The sequence below is a fragment of the Tenrec ecaudatus genome, chromosome 4, assembly GCF_050624435.1.
Source record: "Tenrec ecaudatus isolate mTenEca1 chromosome 4, mTenEca1.hap1, whole genome shotgun sequence".
Classification (NCBI taxonomy): Eukaryota; Metazoa; Chordata; class Mammalia; order Afrosoricida; family Tenrecidae; genus Tenrec; species Tenrec ecaudatus.
In genome coordinates this window covers 199,251,700-199,268,276 of record NC_134533.1, presented here as the reverse complement: position 1 = coordinate 199,268,276, position 16,577 = coordinate 199,251,700, and the positions used below count along the sequence as shown (strand labels likewise).

The following is a 16,577-nucleotide window of genomic DNA, read 5'->3' as shown; positions in this document are numbered from 1 at the left end:
ACTAAAGTAGGGATTTGTTGTTCAACCAAGAAGATAAGAACAATGTTGGGCATTGTTGGGGGCGAGGGCCATTCCACGCTTCCGCCTCTATCCAAGATGCTGGCAGTGTTGAGGATGCCATCAGTCACTTTGACGCTCTGTAGGAACACCTGGAAAGAAATCAACCAGGGACGGCTGATTTATCCGGGAAGCAGCTGCAAGGTTGGGAATCGGTTCTGGGAGCCACCCCTGCAGTCCAGACGCCCAACAGCTAGGGTTTGCAAGTGCAATAGAGCTCCGGGAGACTCCAGCCCCGCTACTGTTACCCTTGGCAACGGCGACCAGCTTCCAAAGCTAGGGCGGCATGAAAAGGCGGGACTTCCTGTCTCCGAAAGCGAATGCGCATGCGTTCCTTTGCATATCTGACGACACTTCCTGTCGCGTGATCCTGGAGACCAATGAGAATGCAACACTTCTAGAGCACGCGCCTTCGTTCCCAATAGCAACGGGAGGCTTCGGAACCACCCACCCCGCCCTCCCTGTCGTTTGCTGCCCGGCTGGCTACCCGCGTCGACCCTGGCTTCGGCTTCTCCGGCTCCACGAAGCCGGCGGGGGACCCCAGCCCGCGGCCATGGTGAGTAGCCCACCCGCTGACGGCGCTCCGGAGAGAGCCGCGGCGGGGCCGGGGGCGCGGGGCGGGCGGGCCCGGGCGTTGGCGGGGCCGAGCCCGGCTTCTAGGCCTCTCCGAAGAGGGAGGATGCGCCGGCGCGGGGGGTTCGGTTGCCCTCGGTGAAGCCCATCCGGAATAGTCCAGGCGAAACCCTCGCCAGCAGCCTAGCCCCGCCGCGTCGCTGCGTTCCTCGCCTCGGTCGTGAGACCCGGCCGTGTCGCACCTCGCTGGTGACGGGTGAAGGGAACCCCTGCCCTGTCCGCAGCAGGCATGGATGGGATTCACGCCCTGTGCCCAGATGATGCTTCAGGTGGTTGTTGTCTCTCTGTCTCTCAGACACACACACACACACACACACGCAGCACCCCCATCCTGGCACCCACCCACCCTTGGCAGTGTGAACAAATAGGCGTCAACTAACGGCGTAGGAATAAGCGATCGAATCCAACTGCCCACGCATCTTCCAGCTGAGGAAACTTGGGAGATGCTTCCACTGTGATGGTCTGCTCAGGAAGGACCAGTTTTCTCCTTGTACGCCACCAGTCCGCATACCCGACTAATTCCCCTGGCAGGTTCGACATGCCAACTTACATAGCAGTCATATGCAAGACGCACAGTGCACACAGCTGGACAGTGTCCAGAAAAAAAGAAAGGGAAGCAGGGTTGGGAGCACTGCTTAAAAATGGGCCGCTGCACCCTCTACTCAGAATTCGTATTGACCCCTCCCGCGGCCCCAGCAAGGCGCCCAGGTGGTTCAGTGACTCCACAGGAGGCTCCTACTTGAAAGGTCAAGGCGTTTGAACCCACCAGCCACTCTGCTGCAGAAAAGGCCTGACAATCTGCCCCTGTGGACATGAAATGACTGGGAAACCCTGGGGTGCCTTATTGGGGTAAAGCGAGTCAAGAATCAGCTGCACAGCGACAGCAGCAGCAACATGTTCTGAGCAAGAACTCCCTGCTGGGAGTCTCGCTGGGAACAAAACAGGTCATTCCCTGCCCTCCAGAGCTTTGAGCCTGACCCACTGAAGTCACTCTCCTGACTTCCCCCTGCAAACACCATAAGGAAACGTTGGAGGGGAATTATGTTAGGACGATTGACCTCATTTCTCTCATCTAAATTCCAGAGAATGATTACAGTAAAAATGATTACAGAAACCCATGATCCATCCGATCCCACCACGACACAGCAGCCGCATAGGACAGATCTGGGCCATGGAGTTCCCAAGGTTGTCCCCCTTGTGGAAGCCCAGTAAGGAGTTGCTTGTGGGTTTGAACCCTTGACCTTTCAGCAGCCAAGCATCTAACCAGGGTACCACTAGCAGTCCTAATAATTACACAACGAATGAGCGAAGGCTTTATATAAAAAGTCTGTGGAGAAATGGGATTAAAAGGTAATGGGATTTTCCCACCAACTCTTTGAAGCCCGCTCTATCAGTAAGTTGCTCAGTACCTGTTATAAGGTTAAGCCCCCAAAATGGGACCAATTCATTACATTATGTTTTTATCACCGTAGCTTTTTGCTCCTTGCTGGTAAAATTGTATATGCCTTCATGAACTCGGTTCAGAGCAGTGAACAGCCCCCTTCCTTGACACCGGTCAGCTTCGTGCGTGCGTGGTGCTCTGATACAATTTCATGCCCAGTATTCAGCTCCATTTAAAAAATTCAGTCAAACATTTATGCCACAAAATTGAAATAAATTCTGATTTCCCAATTTGAACACCTCTCCTTGTTTCTAAACGTTTTTAGCTGACCGTATCGATCACGCTCCCGTTGAACAGCTGAGGGACCTGGGGTCCCTGAAGTGCTTTGGTGAGAGCCACACAGGTTCTGGAACACCTGGTGTTCAAGCCAGCGCTTTGTCTAATTATCTCACACACCCACCTATTCCTTTTCCTCTCTAGGGGTTTGAACCATGTGTTCCTGTGGAGAACAAGGCTTGTGAACGGCCTTTTTCATAGACGAATGTTCTTTCTACTCCGGAACTTGGCTGGGCAGTTCTGCTCCCTTCCCGCAGCCTTACCAATTTTAATGGGACTTTTCTGCCTTTATCCTCAATGTCATCCTTCTCCGTTTGAGTTTTTGTGGGCTCCTCCCCCTCCCCCCCTTGGTCCTAAGCCATCCTTAACATTGCATGGCAAAAGGAAATAAATAACCGCTGGGATTTGGCTACCTGCTATGAACAAGGCCTCGAGTTGGGCGGTGGCGGAAATTCCTGATGCCCTCACAAAGCTTACCAACCCAGTGGTGCCCCAGCGCCCAGGGAAAGAGAACAGCTGGCTGCTGGGATGGGGGCATCAGTGGGTGCTGACGGTGTCTGTAAGCAGCAGAGGTCAGGGATTGTGAAGGAAGGCCCGGCCGGCAGGGTTGTGAGGTGGTCGGCTTCATGGCAGGCAGCACTGGGCAGGCCTTGAAGGCCATGGCAGGACTCAGTGGCGTGCTGGGGCGTGCCAGTGCTGGCTGGTGAGAGTCCACAGTGAGCACCTCGTCTCAGCTCTGCATCCAGTCACGCCACACGGTGAGGATGTTCACACCATGCCAGTGAGCAAGCACTACCAAGCAGAGTTCCATCTCCCACCCTCTCAGCGAGCCGGCTAGTAATCATTTGCCAGCATGTCCCCCTCCCCTCTCCAGGCTTCTAGGCTGGTGGCCTTGAACTGCTCACGGTGTGCTTGGCAGCCCGATGCATCCCTAACTAGCTCCACCGCCAGGGATCCGAGACGCAGGCTGGTTTTACTGCAGCAGAGCGCTCTTCCAGCAGGATCCGGGCACCAGGCTTGGAGGACGTTTGGGAAACTTAAAAGCCAGATGGTAGTTTGAATGCCATGGGTAATGAGGAATGGGTGAGAATTAGTGTCTACAGCTTATGTTTTTTAGAAAGCTATGACTTTTTAATTAATCATCTCATTGGCGGCTCTTCCAAATCTTATGAGAACCCATCATTCAGTTGTATGAAGCACGCTTGTACGTATGTTGCCGTCAACATTTCCAAAACATTTCTTTTCTACTTGAGCCCTTGGTATCAGATCCTCTTATTCCCCTCCCTACCCCACTCTCCCTTCCTCAGGAATCCTTGACCAATTATATATTATTATTGTCATTTCAAATCTTACACCATCCATTACCTCCCTTCACCCACATTTCTGTTATTCGTCCGCTAGGGGGGGGGGGATATATTTCAACCTTGTGATGCGTTCCCCACCCTTTAGAGTCCCCTACCCTCATGATAGCACGGCTCTCATTACTTTTCCTCAGGGGCGGATCTGTCCTGGATCCCATGTGACGAGAGCTCTTCTCTGTACCAGTGTGTGTTCCCTGGTCCAGCCGGGTTATGACACTGCTTTGAGTTGTTTCTAACTCTGGAAGATCTTCATTCATACTAATGGGCCTCTGAGAGAGACCATCTCTAATGATATATTTAGCTTGTAATACCTAGTGGACATTTGGGTGTTTTGATTTTTTTGGAAATTTGTTAGTTCAGACACTTAGGTAACTGTAACATATATAACCCACTTCCCTTAAGTCCATTCTGACTCATAGATACCCTAGGTAGGATGTCTGAAACTCTACATCTTTGTGGGAGCAAACAGCCTAGTCTTTCTGCTGCAGAGTGGCTGGTGGGTTTGAACTGATGACCTGTGGTTAGCAACTCAAGGCCTAGCCCACAGTGCCACTGTGGCTCCTATCACATGCATATATGTCCTGAAAAACAAAACAAAAACATGTATATGTTCTGTTTATCTAATTTCTTCCATTTTTAAAAAGGGCTCTGGGATTAAATCGCATGATTCTAATTCTAGTTGTAACGTGATCATGTCAGCAGCTGAGGAGGACCTCAGCGCTCCCCTAAGGAATGCTGCTACAGGTTTTCTTAGGATTCGAATGAGGAATAAATGAGACCCTGCCTATTGTTGCTTCAGACTGCACCGTGAGTTTGGGGAGTTGACTGATCAGTGTCAGCTGAAACCTAAGAAAATTCTTTCCATTCGCATCTTCTAGCCCTAGGACAGAAGGTCATGCATGCCAGGATAGTCAGATTGAACATCTTCAATAGGAAACTCAAGTAACAGGCCTTTCAGCAAGTGCATGCACTGCTGGAAGTGCCTACTCACGGTGCGATGACACTCTTTGGGTAACCCAGAGAGCATTAGATCCAGGATCCACTGTACGCTGGGTGGGGCCACAGCTGATTGGTCAGATTACATCACATTAGGTTCCATTGTACAGGGACAGTGTGTTACTTCCACAGGTATAGGAGTTAGGATGTGAACACATTTGGAGAAACCTAGTCGAACGGTATCAGCTAAATTAGGCCAGGTACAGTCAGGTTGCTGTAATCGACTGCACACACATTGGCTCCTTAAGCAGCTGTATCTCAGCCGTCTCACAGCTTGGTTCAGTTAGGTGAGGAGGGCCGTGCTGCTTCTTGAGGACATTCAGGTGCGTGGGTGCCCCCAGAGCCCCTGGGGGCTGTGGCCTGCACGGGTCAGCCCAGTGGCCACTTCGTTTGGGTTTCCAATGTGGTGAAGGCTTTGGAAGTGTCCCCCATCTCTTCTCACACTCTGCTGCTGGGCAGTGCCGCGGGCGGGACTGCGTCTGACTGCAAGCAGCGTGGGCTGTGTCTGTCTCTAGCTGACGCCCAGAAGAGGGAAAACAGAATTTGGCCGACCTCCCGCAGGCCCTGCCGGGCCGCTCTCATCCTGGCTCCGTCGCCATCACATCTCCAAGGCTAACAAGTTGCTTCTCTCTCTCTCTCTCCCTCAGGCGGAGCTGGGCTTGAATGACCACCATCAAAATGAAATGATTAATTATATGCGTTTTGCTCGGTCAAAAAGAGGCTTGAGACTGAAGACGGTAGACTCCTGCTTCCAGGACCTCAAGGAGAGCAGGTACCAGCAGACGACAGAGAAATCACGTGGGAACACGGCCCTTTCTGGTAGCCAGCATAGGGATACCATAGCACAGGTTGTTGCAAACTGTGTTAGGAAGATGGGGATCAGTCACTCCCTCAAGTACGCGATCATTCAAATGACAAAGGCCTTAGTTACCACTGTCAAAAAGCCATGAACTTCCCTCAGTCGGGAAGGCCATCCGGTTTCCAGGCCCGAGGCAAGTGTGGAAGCAGCTGTGTAATGGGGAGGCGGAAGAGTGGCCAGAGAGCACACTGCAGTAGTAACAGTAGACAGCAAAGTGCCTTAATTGCTGCCTGAATCATGGCCTCAGGTCAGCAAAATACGCTTACAAAAGCACAGTTTCTGTGTGTGATGATGGAGAATTTTCACTGGTCAATACCATTAATGTCTGTAATTGCACACCTCTAAAAATTGAACTGAATTGGCAATTGCGATCGATAATTTACACCAGCAGCAGAGATGCTGCTGTGCCAGTGTACAGCCAACACCCCTGGAATCTGGCTTCTATGTGTGGAGACTGAGGGTTACAACCTCATAGTTGTCTAACCTTGGTCTCAGTGCTTCTGTTCTAGCTACTATTTTATGGCATAGTGCCTGGGTCTTAACATTTTTACAAGCAACCATCCACGGTATAACAAGTGTTCTGATCGCTTCACTTTGGGCTGCAGAGGAAGAAGGAGAGTTAGTAGCGGAGGAGGACATGGAGCGGGTGGATCCTCACCTCCATGAACAGCGGCTTCCTTTGCCCTGAGACCAGAAGAACTGGATGGTGCCCGGCTCCCATCGCTGAACTGTTCATCAAAGATTCTGTGGGAGGTTCCTGATCAAAGAGGGGAAGGAGAGGGGCAGAACATAATTTCAACTCATGGAATCTAGACATTCTGGAGACATCAAAGCCCAGGGAAACCCCAAAATAATGATCCTGCAATCGCCCTTAAACCAAAATGCCAGTACTCCCTGAAATCGTCTTTAAACTGAATGACAGGTTAGCTGAGTTAGTAAAGAAGGTTTGCCTTGAACCCTGTGCTCCTTTAAAGAACTACCTATATGGGACTGGATTGATCAAAAGGTTAGACTAGAGAGTTCGGGGGTGTAGAATACGTGTATGTGAAGAGGGGGGACAATTCCAAAACCGGAGGGTGAAAGCAAGTACACAGCTTGAAGAATGTGATTAGTGTCGCTGATGGTACCCATAGAAATTTTTTGAATTGGTATATTTGGTTGTCTATATTTTCAACAAAATGCAAATTTTAAAGGTTTAAATAGAATTGATGTGTTCAAGAAATTAGGACCATTCTCAGTATGTTTAATAAAGACTTCCATTAAAAATAGTCTGCATTTCTGTTGGATTTTTGCTGTTGTTTCGTGCATTGGAAACTAGCCCGTGTGCCACATGAGCACTGAAGTCCATGTCAGTGTCACCCGCGCCCCCCCCCTCTTCGGTCACCAGGCAGACCAGAGTTCAGATCTGACGTGGGAGGAAGCTGGAGGGTTCCCGGGGCTGTGAGCTTCCTCTCTTTCCTTTTATCCGTGGAGGGTTTGGTTTTTAAAGAGGGCTGGCATGTTGCTGGCAAGATGAAACATTAGAGAATTGCAACTCACATACTGATTATATGTTTCTGTCATGTCATTATGATCCCAGTGTAGCCAGAGAGGTAAAGGGACCTCTGAGGGTGGAGGCAGGGAGCAGACAAGGCTGTTAGCCTGTGGACACAGACAGACACTTCCTCACAGATGCAGCTCAGGAGCGTGTCAGTGAGGTCACTGGGAATGATGGGGGATGGTTCCCCTCAGGTTCCCCTCTCTACATTGACAGGACGGAAGCTGTTTCCTTCCAACTGCAGCTGTCGCTGTGCAGGTAGACGCTGAGTAAATACTACGTGGCCGTCTCTGTGCAGGAGCCCTGGTGGTGCTGTGCGTGAGGCTTCAGGCTGCTAACCACCGGCCAGCGGGTTCAGACCCACCAGCCCCTCCTTGGGAGAAAGAGGAGGCTGCCTGCACCTGTAACGGTGTACGTTGGTCTTGGAAACCCGCTCTGCCCTGTACGGTGGCTGGGAGCCTGATGGGTCAGCTCCATGGCAGTGAGCTGGGACGGCATTTTCAGTGGCGCGTGCATTAGGTGGTTTTTGCTTGTGATAGTGGGCCTTCCCCCCACCCCACCCCTTTTCTTAAGGGTCTCAAAAATGTGAAAAGAAGCAATATGTAATTACCATTGATTTTCTCGTTGTCAATACTTGCTAACGTGCAAATCATTTATGCCATGACTAAAGGGCCCTAGGATAAGAAGCAGGAGGCCCTGCACCTTTCAGATGACATTGAAGACTTTCAGTGTGGTGACACCCAATGGAGGTGGGAGTGAGCAGGGAAGCAGTTGGAAAGTGAAGGGCAGGCGTCAGTCCTGGCTCTCAGAGTGCTCCGGGGCTGCACTGACCGGGGCCAGATGAAGAGTACACGGGGAAGAATTAGTCACAATTGAGTGGTTTGAATTAGAAACAAAATGAGATTCACGGCTACCAAGTCCATCCAACACGCAGCCGAATCTGTACAGAGTCAAGCCAGCCCGTTTCTCTCCTGGGGATCAGCCATTCAATGGTTTCGTTGTGTCCCACTCGTGAAGGAGATCACCCCCAGACAGGTTTTCGTTGGCACCTTCCTATGTGAGGCGCCGCAGGGGGTTTTGCTTCTTGTGCTTGACGCTGTTGGGTGTTGCTGTTTCTCAGGCTGGTGGAGGAGACCTTCACCGTGGACGAGGTCTCCGAGGTCCTGAGCGGGCTGCGGGCCGTGGTGCACAGCGAGGTGGAGTCCGAGCTCATCAACACCGCCCACACCAACGTGCTCCTCCTGCGGCAGCTCTTTGCGCAGGCCGAGAAGTGGTACCTCAAGCTCCAGACAGACATCTCTGAGCTCGAGAACAGGTAATGAAAGGCGTACCTGTGGTTACGGCCCCAGGGGCCCCAGCGGCGTCTCCGAACGTTAGCGAGCCTTTTGCTGTGGCTTTCTAGCAGCTGTGGGTGAGAACATTGGAGGAGGACAGAAAACTGCCACTCAGATGCCTGCCAGGGTCCCCTGGGAAGGTCTGTTGCCCTCGCCCTAGGCACCTAAAGGCCTGGGGACCCATGAAATCGCTTTGCAAGCCAGCTGTTGGCTGTTGGTGACAGCCTCTCTGTCCGCTTGGTAATGGGAGTGAGTCGTTAGAGATTGGTCAACCAAGAAATCAAGTTTAGGAAGCAGTTGAAAAATGAACTCAAACCTAATACCATCAATGCAATCTAGTAATTTTAGAAGTTTATTCCTCAATCAAGGCATTCACAGTTGGTACTTAACTATCTTTAAAGTAGAACCCGATCTTCTGAGCACTATCAGAGAGCTTATTCATTTTCAAAATGTCATGAACTTGGTGAAGGTCAACCTCACTGGGAGAAAACTGTCCCAGAAATGAGGACAGGCTGGCCCAGCCCTGGGACTGGCCCTCTGGCCTTGCTGTCCTGTGTATGGAGCAGTGAGCGTGGAGTACAGCCAGGGGCCGTGCTTGAAAGTTGACTCACGCCCGCAACTGTCAGCGAAAACTTTAGAAACGGACACGTGTCTGGCACAGAAAGTCCTGGAAATCGGCGCTTGGCAGACTCGTGCTTGCCAGTTGCTACGCTGTAAAGCTCCTTGCCCTGTGCCGACTCTCAGTCACCCTGCGGGACAGGCTAGAACTGCCCCTGTGTGTGTCCGAGCCTAACGCCTTGCAGAAATAGAGAGCCCCAGCTTTCTCCTGTGGGGCAGCTGCTGGTTTTGAACTGCAGACCTCGCAGACCACAGCCCAGCCCATAACCCTCACACCACCAGCTCTCCTTTGACCTTTCCACATCACCCTCAAACCACCTGCTTGTCCTGGTCATACAGGATATGCATTTTCAGTGGCCTTTGTACACAAACATCATTGTTCTGTGAAAATGAGCTTGTGTGTGAGCCGTCCTGTTGTGTGAAAGAACAGCTTCCCTCTAGCACAGCGTTCTCAACCTGTGGGTCGTGACCCCTTGGGGGTCGAATGACCCTTTCACAGGGGTCGCCCCATTCATAACAGGAGCAATGACAGTGATGAAGTAGCAACAAAAATAATGTTATGGTTGGGGGTCACCACCGCATGAGGAACGGTGTGACAGGGTGGCAGCGTTGGGAAGGTTGGGAACCACTGCTCTAGCACCTCAGAGAGGCCGAGGTGAGGAAAGTCTCGCCTGTGTGCTTGGAGAGCTGCAGCCTTAGCACCACAGTTTAGCGCTAGCTCCCTGCTGCGGTTACGGGGCGCTACAGAGGATGCAGAGTTGAGCCCATGAACTCTCCACCATGTGTGCCTGTCATGTCCTGGTCTCTCGCATGTCACATACCAGGTACTTTATACTTACACCGACATTTCCATGTTTGCTTTTTATCTTCTAGAGAGTTATTAGAACAAGTTGCAGAATTTGAAAAGGCAGAGTTTGCATCTGCAAACAAAAAGGTGAGTTTCGGTCACTCTCAGGCCACACAGTGCCATCCGTACTTCCAACCCTCAAGCCACTGAAAGCATCGAGAGGTCAGAGCGCACGCTCCAAGGAAAGGCGCTCCCAGCAGGCCTAGAACTCGGGAATTGCCCATCAGATCTTCAGGGAAAAGGAGAAAACTTTGGAGATGAGCATGAGAGCCCGTTTTTTAACGTTCCTGTGGGAGGCTGTGCTGTTGTAGAGGAGATTGTTGCTGCCACGAGTCCGCCCTCCAGACGCAGAGGAGACGTTTCCCGATTACTCCTGTGAGACGGGCAGGCCAGGGGCGTGGGGTCCTGTGTTGGCATGCTCATGGCGAAACTGCCAATGTAGTGATACCAAGCTGTCCTTCACCTTCACCACAGTTGTCGACATTGCTGGTATTACAGAGTCTTTCACAGGGAGCTCCTGGATCTGCTCCCACGGTCCTTAAAATCCCAGTCCCTGTAGGCTAGAGCATGGGGTCCCAAACTTACTGGCCTCCCACCCCCCTTTCAGCAAAAAAAATTCCACATGCCCCCCTGGAAATTAAAACCTTTATGCAGTACCCCATAATCCAGGATAAAGTACAAGTATCTGCCTTGTCACCCACTGGAGCCTCCATCCTGGGCTGGCTCTGACCTGCTTCGCCACCTCGCTCCCTTCTCCCACGCGGACGTTAGGAAATGCACAGGGAAGGCCGGTTTTGCTTTTATCCCGAGCACTGGGCACTTGGGCCTGGCTCAGGGCGTAGTGGAGAACCAAGGCAACAGAAACCCCACGTGCTCAGAGCTGGCGGAGGCTTACACCGAGACTCGCCTGTGTTAGCGAGTGCAAGGGGAGTGCACGTGCTGTGGCCACCCGCGGTGGTCTCAGCTGGGCTCCTTCCTATTGCTTTAGCCCATGGCAGACATCATGAAGCCCAAACTCGCTCCACTGAATGAAAGCGGCACAGCGGAGCTCCTAAACAAGGTACCGTTCCCAGCCTTTTGAGAAGGGCAACACCCTCTTGCCCGAGGGAACGGGCGGGGGGGTGGGGGGGGGCGGTTGGTTACGTCCTGCTCCAACCGTCTTTTGCAGCATCTGTACCATATAGTAGTGTCACCCTGAATCAGCAGCCACGGGGGGGGGGGGGGGGGGGGGGGGGGGGGGGGCGCGCAGTGAGTGTGGTTTGGGGGTTGGCCAGCAGAGGGCGGCCTTGTCTCCCAGAGAGACTGAAGAGAGCCCTTGGGTTTCTCTCTCCCATTAAAGTGAAGACCCTGGCATTAGACAGTGTTCCCTGATTGACATTCGAAGCGTTCGATCTGTGATAGTCACGGAGGGCATTTTTAAAAATAAAAGTTGCATACAGATTATCAACATACAAGTAAACATCCCTAATGCCGCCTATGTTGTTCACATTGTGCTAAATGCAGTTAGAGCTAAAGCTCTGTCTACTGCTTGGTCCGCTGCCCTCAGAAGAACTTGCAGACTGGTGGGAAGGTAGGGGCAATATCCCCAAGGGACTTAGAGACAGGAGAGCCTAGTCTGTGCGTCACCCGTGTCGGGTACGGAGAAGACACATTCCCATGTAGAAGGGAGTAGACCCTGCGGACAGAGAAGGCTGGGTGTGGTGGGCCCGTGCGCAGGGCTCCGGCCGGGCCGGCGTGTACGTGGAGTGCAGGGGGAGGCTTGAGGGGAGTGCTGGGGTGGGGAGAATGTGTGTAAGGAAACAGCCCTGGTGTGCGCTACAGGCACGAGAGACGGGAAGAGGGTGTGGAACAAGGCTGACTTCAGAGGACTGAAGGAGGAAAGCGGTGTTTGAGAGACAGTGAGAGAAGGTTCTAGAAATCTAAAACCACGGGTAGCTAGCGCCCAGGTGTTGAGGCTGGCGGGGCGGGTGGACCCGGGATAGCGCCAATGGCCTGGGCTTGCTCCCTTCTGAGCTACTGCATCATTTATAAAAGCTTATTTTTAAACAAAGCAAGTGGTGGTGTCACACCTTGAGGATTATTTGGTTAGACTCCTAAAATAACCCTTGAATTTCCTCACATAGGAAATTTTAAGACTGCAAGAAGAGAATGAGAAATTGAAGTCCAGGCTGAAGACCGTGGAGATGCAGGTAAGTGAGGGGCCCTGGCTGAGTGCCCGGCCAGGTTGCCGCGGGTGAGCTCCTGACCGTGGTTTTGCTTCCACCTGGTTCCAGGCCACGGGTGCGCTGGATGCGAAGTCAAAGCTCGAGCGAGCGCTGCGGGATGCACACGTCGACCAAGGCGTCCAGCAGGTGAGCCCAAGGGCCAGCGCTCGTGCGCTCACGTTTTCCAGTTAGAGCGCGTTTGTTCACGCAAAGTTCATTCTGCACCCCACCCCCACCACGGCCGCCTGGCGAGGGCTATTGAGAACCACTGCGGAGTCCTCTCGGACAGATCACCTGCCCGCCCATCAGCAGACAAGGTGGTTTCCTTGTTGTTCTCTGTGAAGCCTCACCCTTTCCTCTGACATCCCATGTAACAGTGGAATTGGAGCAGAATCAGTGACAGACCACCCTCAGGCCCTGAGAGGAACGGGCTGGTCCGGATCCCAGTGAACTGGGCCTGGTCGTGCAGCAGCTGGCCACAGGGCCCAGCGTCTCTCCATCTGCTGGGCTCACTGTGTGCCCACCCTTCCCTCCTGTGGCCTTTCTGCTGGGCGGCCTGGGTGCTGTGATGTGGTTTCCTGGAGTGTGGCATGTGGTCAGTGCCAGCTTCTGCCTTGGTGGTGCCACGCGCTGCTTGGCAGCACTCACGGAGGCCACACAGCCTCCAACCTTCCTTCTTGAGAGTCTGTTCAGCTCTATGTAGAAAGCAGCAGACATCAACCCAGCAGAGATGATACATTAACAGCCCCTCCATGTCCTCCTCATTTGGCGTCAACCGCTGTCAGTGCTGGTCTTGTTTCGTCCCGCCCTCCCGCCCATCCAATCTCAGGCAGCCAGCCGTTCATTTTGTCCTGTTTTAACATGAGACGTTGCTTAGGTGGCCAAAGAGGAAATTACACAGGCAAGATTTTCAGCAAACGTCTTTTGACGATGAGTTTCTTTGAAGCCAGTTTGGACTGCGCTCAGTTTCAACCTGAAGACTTTGACAGAAAAGCAAAATCGACCTCGTCTTGTTCATTGCGGTGGCGTGGAATCGCCGTCAAGCCCGACTGCACAACCGAGCGGGGGCTAGTGGGCAGTTGGAGAAGGATAGCGCTGCTTTTAATTCCCTTCTCGGGTCGATCGTTGTGCTTCAGGTACATACCGCCAATTGTATGTACAAGCCGAAGCAACTCATATAGCCGTTAAAATCGGCATACGGTGTGTACGAACCTCATGATTTCTTCCGTCTGCATTTTTCAACAGGTTTTTTCCCCCTTGGCTTTGTAAATGCTGCCTGTTTGCCAGCCCACCCTGGGACACACAGCCTTGCCAAGCTCGGGGTCTTCACCCCTCTCCCACTCCTCGTGGGGTGGACTTGTCCACAGTTCATAAGTCACATTTCCTGTATTGGGAGCTGGGTTATCACTGAGTGGCCACCAGGCCAAGACACCATGCCCTGGGTGCTGTGATGAACGGGGCGCAGTGACAACCTGGCGGGGGGGAGGGCGCAGAGGGGATGGTGCGCTCCACGAGTCACCCAGCATGCAACATAGCGTGTTTGCATCTCCCGTGACACCCCTCACTGTTGTCGATCCACTGTCATCTGGGTCCGCCTGAAATTACTGGTGGGCTTTTCTCTCTCTCTCTCTCTCTCTCTCAGGATTTAATCAAGGCCCAAGACTTGAGTGAGCTGGAAAGCACACTCGCTGCTCTGAAGTGTGAGTTTCAGAGGACACTCAGTGACAAGACAGAAAGCCAGAAGTCCCTGGAGGAGAACCTGGCGACAGCCAAGCACGACCTTCTCCGGGTCCAGGAGCAGCTGCGCTTGGCTGAAAAGGTCAGTGGGGGGCTAGAGGGCGGGTGTCTGTTAGGGCCCAAGGCCGGAGGGTGCAGGCCATTAGGGTCAGCACTGAACCCGCGCATTCAGATGAGGTGTTAGGAAGTCACCAATACATGTCCTCAGGAGTGCCCGTCTCCTGCCTTGGGCACCACGGTGATAAGATGATGGTGAGGACGCTCTGCTCTTCCCGTGGTTGGCAAAATCCTCCTGTGCCCCGGGCGCACCAGCACCCCCGCCCCCCCCACCCTGCGGGGCCGGGTCCTCCTGCTGCTTTCTCCTGGAGCTGGCTGAGGCGTGGCTCCTCAATCTCTCCGTGGGCTGTGAAGGGAGCTGGGGGTCTTCCCTGCAGGCTGCAGACGCTTCTTGCCTCTTAAGACCATGGAGGCTAAAGTTCGCCTGGCTCCAGAACTAGTAGAAAGATGATGCTCAGTGTACTGGGACAGCAGTCCCCATCACCTAACCCTAGAGCATTGTGTTTGGTTTGGGGGGGGGGGGCAGGCCGGATATGCCACTTTTTTACTTTTCATTTGAAACATATTTTCAAATTTGGAGAGCACTAGATACAAAGTGTCTTTTAAAGCAATTAGAAAGTAGCGTAAGCAAACCCTTATAAACTAGGAACCCGAACTAGATGCTGGGATGTTCTCAGAGTTGGCCTGCCTTCAGTAACAACAGGCTGCCCTCCCCTCAACAGGAACTGGAAAAGAAATTCCAGCAAACGGCCGCCTACCGAAACATGAAAGAGATTCTCACCAAGAAGAACGACCAGATCAAGGAGCTCAGGAAGAGACTAGCCAAGTAAGCCCCGCCGCCCCGCCGCCCCGCCGCCCCGCCGCCCTGCTGAGGCCCCTGTACCCCGTGTGCCCCGTGGGCTCCCTCGGCAGGGCGCTGGATGAGCAGCAGCAGCAGATAGTCCACGTTTTAGCCTGACGGGGGCCACGGTGAAACGTCTTTAGTAGCCAGGGCACACTGAGTAACTTTTCTGTCTTTCTTTCTGGAATTGGGGTGGCGGCCAGGGCTGGGCACATGGTCCGGCTGGCCCTGCAGACTCTCCTCGCGGCAGCCCCCACACAATGAGGTCCATGCTGATGCCCGCCATAGCCCCCTGGCTCAGCCATGCCTCTCCCCGAGGACCGCGGCTCCTGGAGTGGCCACGTGCTCCCTGAGGGACACATCTAAGAACAGAAGTCCATGCCCGGAGGGGAGCCCGGCCGCCCAGGCCAAGCTCACCAGGGGCATCGTTTTGGCCATCAGCGACGTGGCCTGCTGACTCAACTGACATTTCACACTCTTTTGGATCCCCGTGGAAAGGAGCTAGGAAGTGACCCCTACGTCACGTTTGTCCCTGTGGAAGGAGGACTGCTCGCCTTTTATTCACATGGCCCCAGCTTGTTGCGTGGACCTGAGTGAGGGGGTCACTGACCAGCTCCCCTCTGTACTCATTGATCCGAGGGCCTCATAGGAAGACTGGGGGTGATTTGTGTGTGTGTGTGTGTGTGTGTGTGTGTGTGTGTGTGTCATTCCCTGGCAGCCACTGGCCACCCTCCCCACTGTTAGGTGAGTCCCCCAGGCACCATCGGAATGCCTTGAAATATGTCTGACTTCGACACTCCCCCAGGGATTTTAACTGAAAATACAGTGCCACCAAGGGGACAGTGGAGGAGTTTGAAGTAACGACCGTCTGTTTCTTTCTAGATACGAACCTGAAGACTAAGCGCTGATGCTGGTGCATCTGGACACTGCCCCAGCGGAGCATCCCAGCTGGCTGTCGCCTCAGGCATGGACTTCGAAGAAGCATTCTGCTACAGGCCCTCCTCTTACTTTTTTAATATTTAGACCTGCGGTTACTTCACCTCACCAAAGAGTTTCTATTTTTAGTTGCCTAGTTGAGAAGAGAAAAAAGAAAAATGGACTCTGGTTGGCCACCCTCTGCTAAGGGGCCCAGAGAATTTTGTAGCAAGACAACGACTCTGACCCCTTTGCACCAGTATCACAGGTCCATTTTGCTGAGCGTTAACGGAGCTAACAGTGTCTACATTTCCACAGTCCCCGGGTAAAAAGAAAGATCGTTATTCCCAATAAAGGTCCCTATTTTTAAAAGATAGAATCTGATTCGTGTTTTTAACTTGCCGTCTGGTCATGAAGAAACGTGTGAATTTGTTGAAGATGTGAATGCTGCCCCCCGAGTGCTGTGTTTTTTTCCCACCTTGAGGTGAGCTAACCACAGCAGCACAGGGGTTTCTAGGGAGCCATTGTGGCCCAGTGGTTACGCTTTGGGCTGCTAACCACACGTTCAGCAGTTTGAAACTGCCCACTGCTCTGTGGGAGAAAGGTGAGGCTTTCTATTATTTTACTACCTCAGAAACCCACAGGGGCAGTTCCACCCCACCCTGCAGGGTCACTGAGTCAGAATCAGCTCAAAAAACTGAGTTTTTTTTGAGGTGAGAAGACTCAACTCTTGTCTCTGCTGAAGCACCGTGCCTAGGTGTTTTCCGTCCCACTTGTCTGGAGTCTGTTCCCAATGGAGAAGTCAGAGCCCCCATGGACTCCGTGTCTGCATGGGTTAGAAAGTGTCTGGCCTCAGAGCACATG

At 52.9% G+C, this 16,577-nt stretch overlaps 1 protein-coding gene across 1 annotated transcript; it reads left to right on the top strand.

Annotated features, from left to right (window-relative positions):
* Positions 1-539: 539 nt before the first annotated feature.
* LZTFL1 (leucine zipper transcription factor like 1) lies at positions 540-16,092 on the top strand. Its single transcript, XM_075547231.1, has 10 exons — positions 540-613; positions 5,412-5,536; positions 8,281-8,475; positions 9,986-10,046; positions 10,948-11,019; positions 12,083-12,148; positions 12,233-12,310; positions 13,806-13,982; positions 14,680-14,783; positions 15,681-16,092. Exons 1-10 carry the CDS (start codon positions 611-613, stop codon positions 15,697-15,699), a joined length of 900 nt encoding a protein of 299 aa, XP_075403346.1. The 5' UTR covers positions 540-610; the 3' UTR covers positions 15,700-16,092.
* The last annotated feature ends 485 nt before the right edge of the window (positions 16,093-16,577 follow it).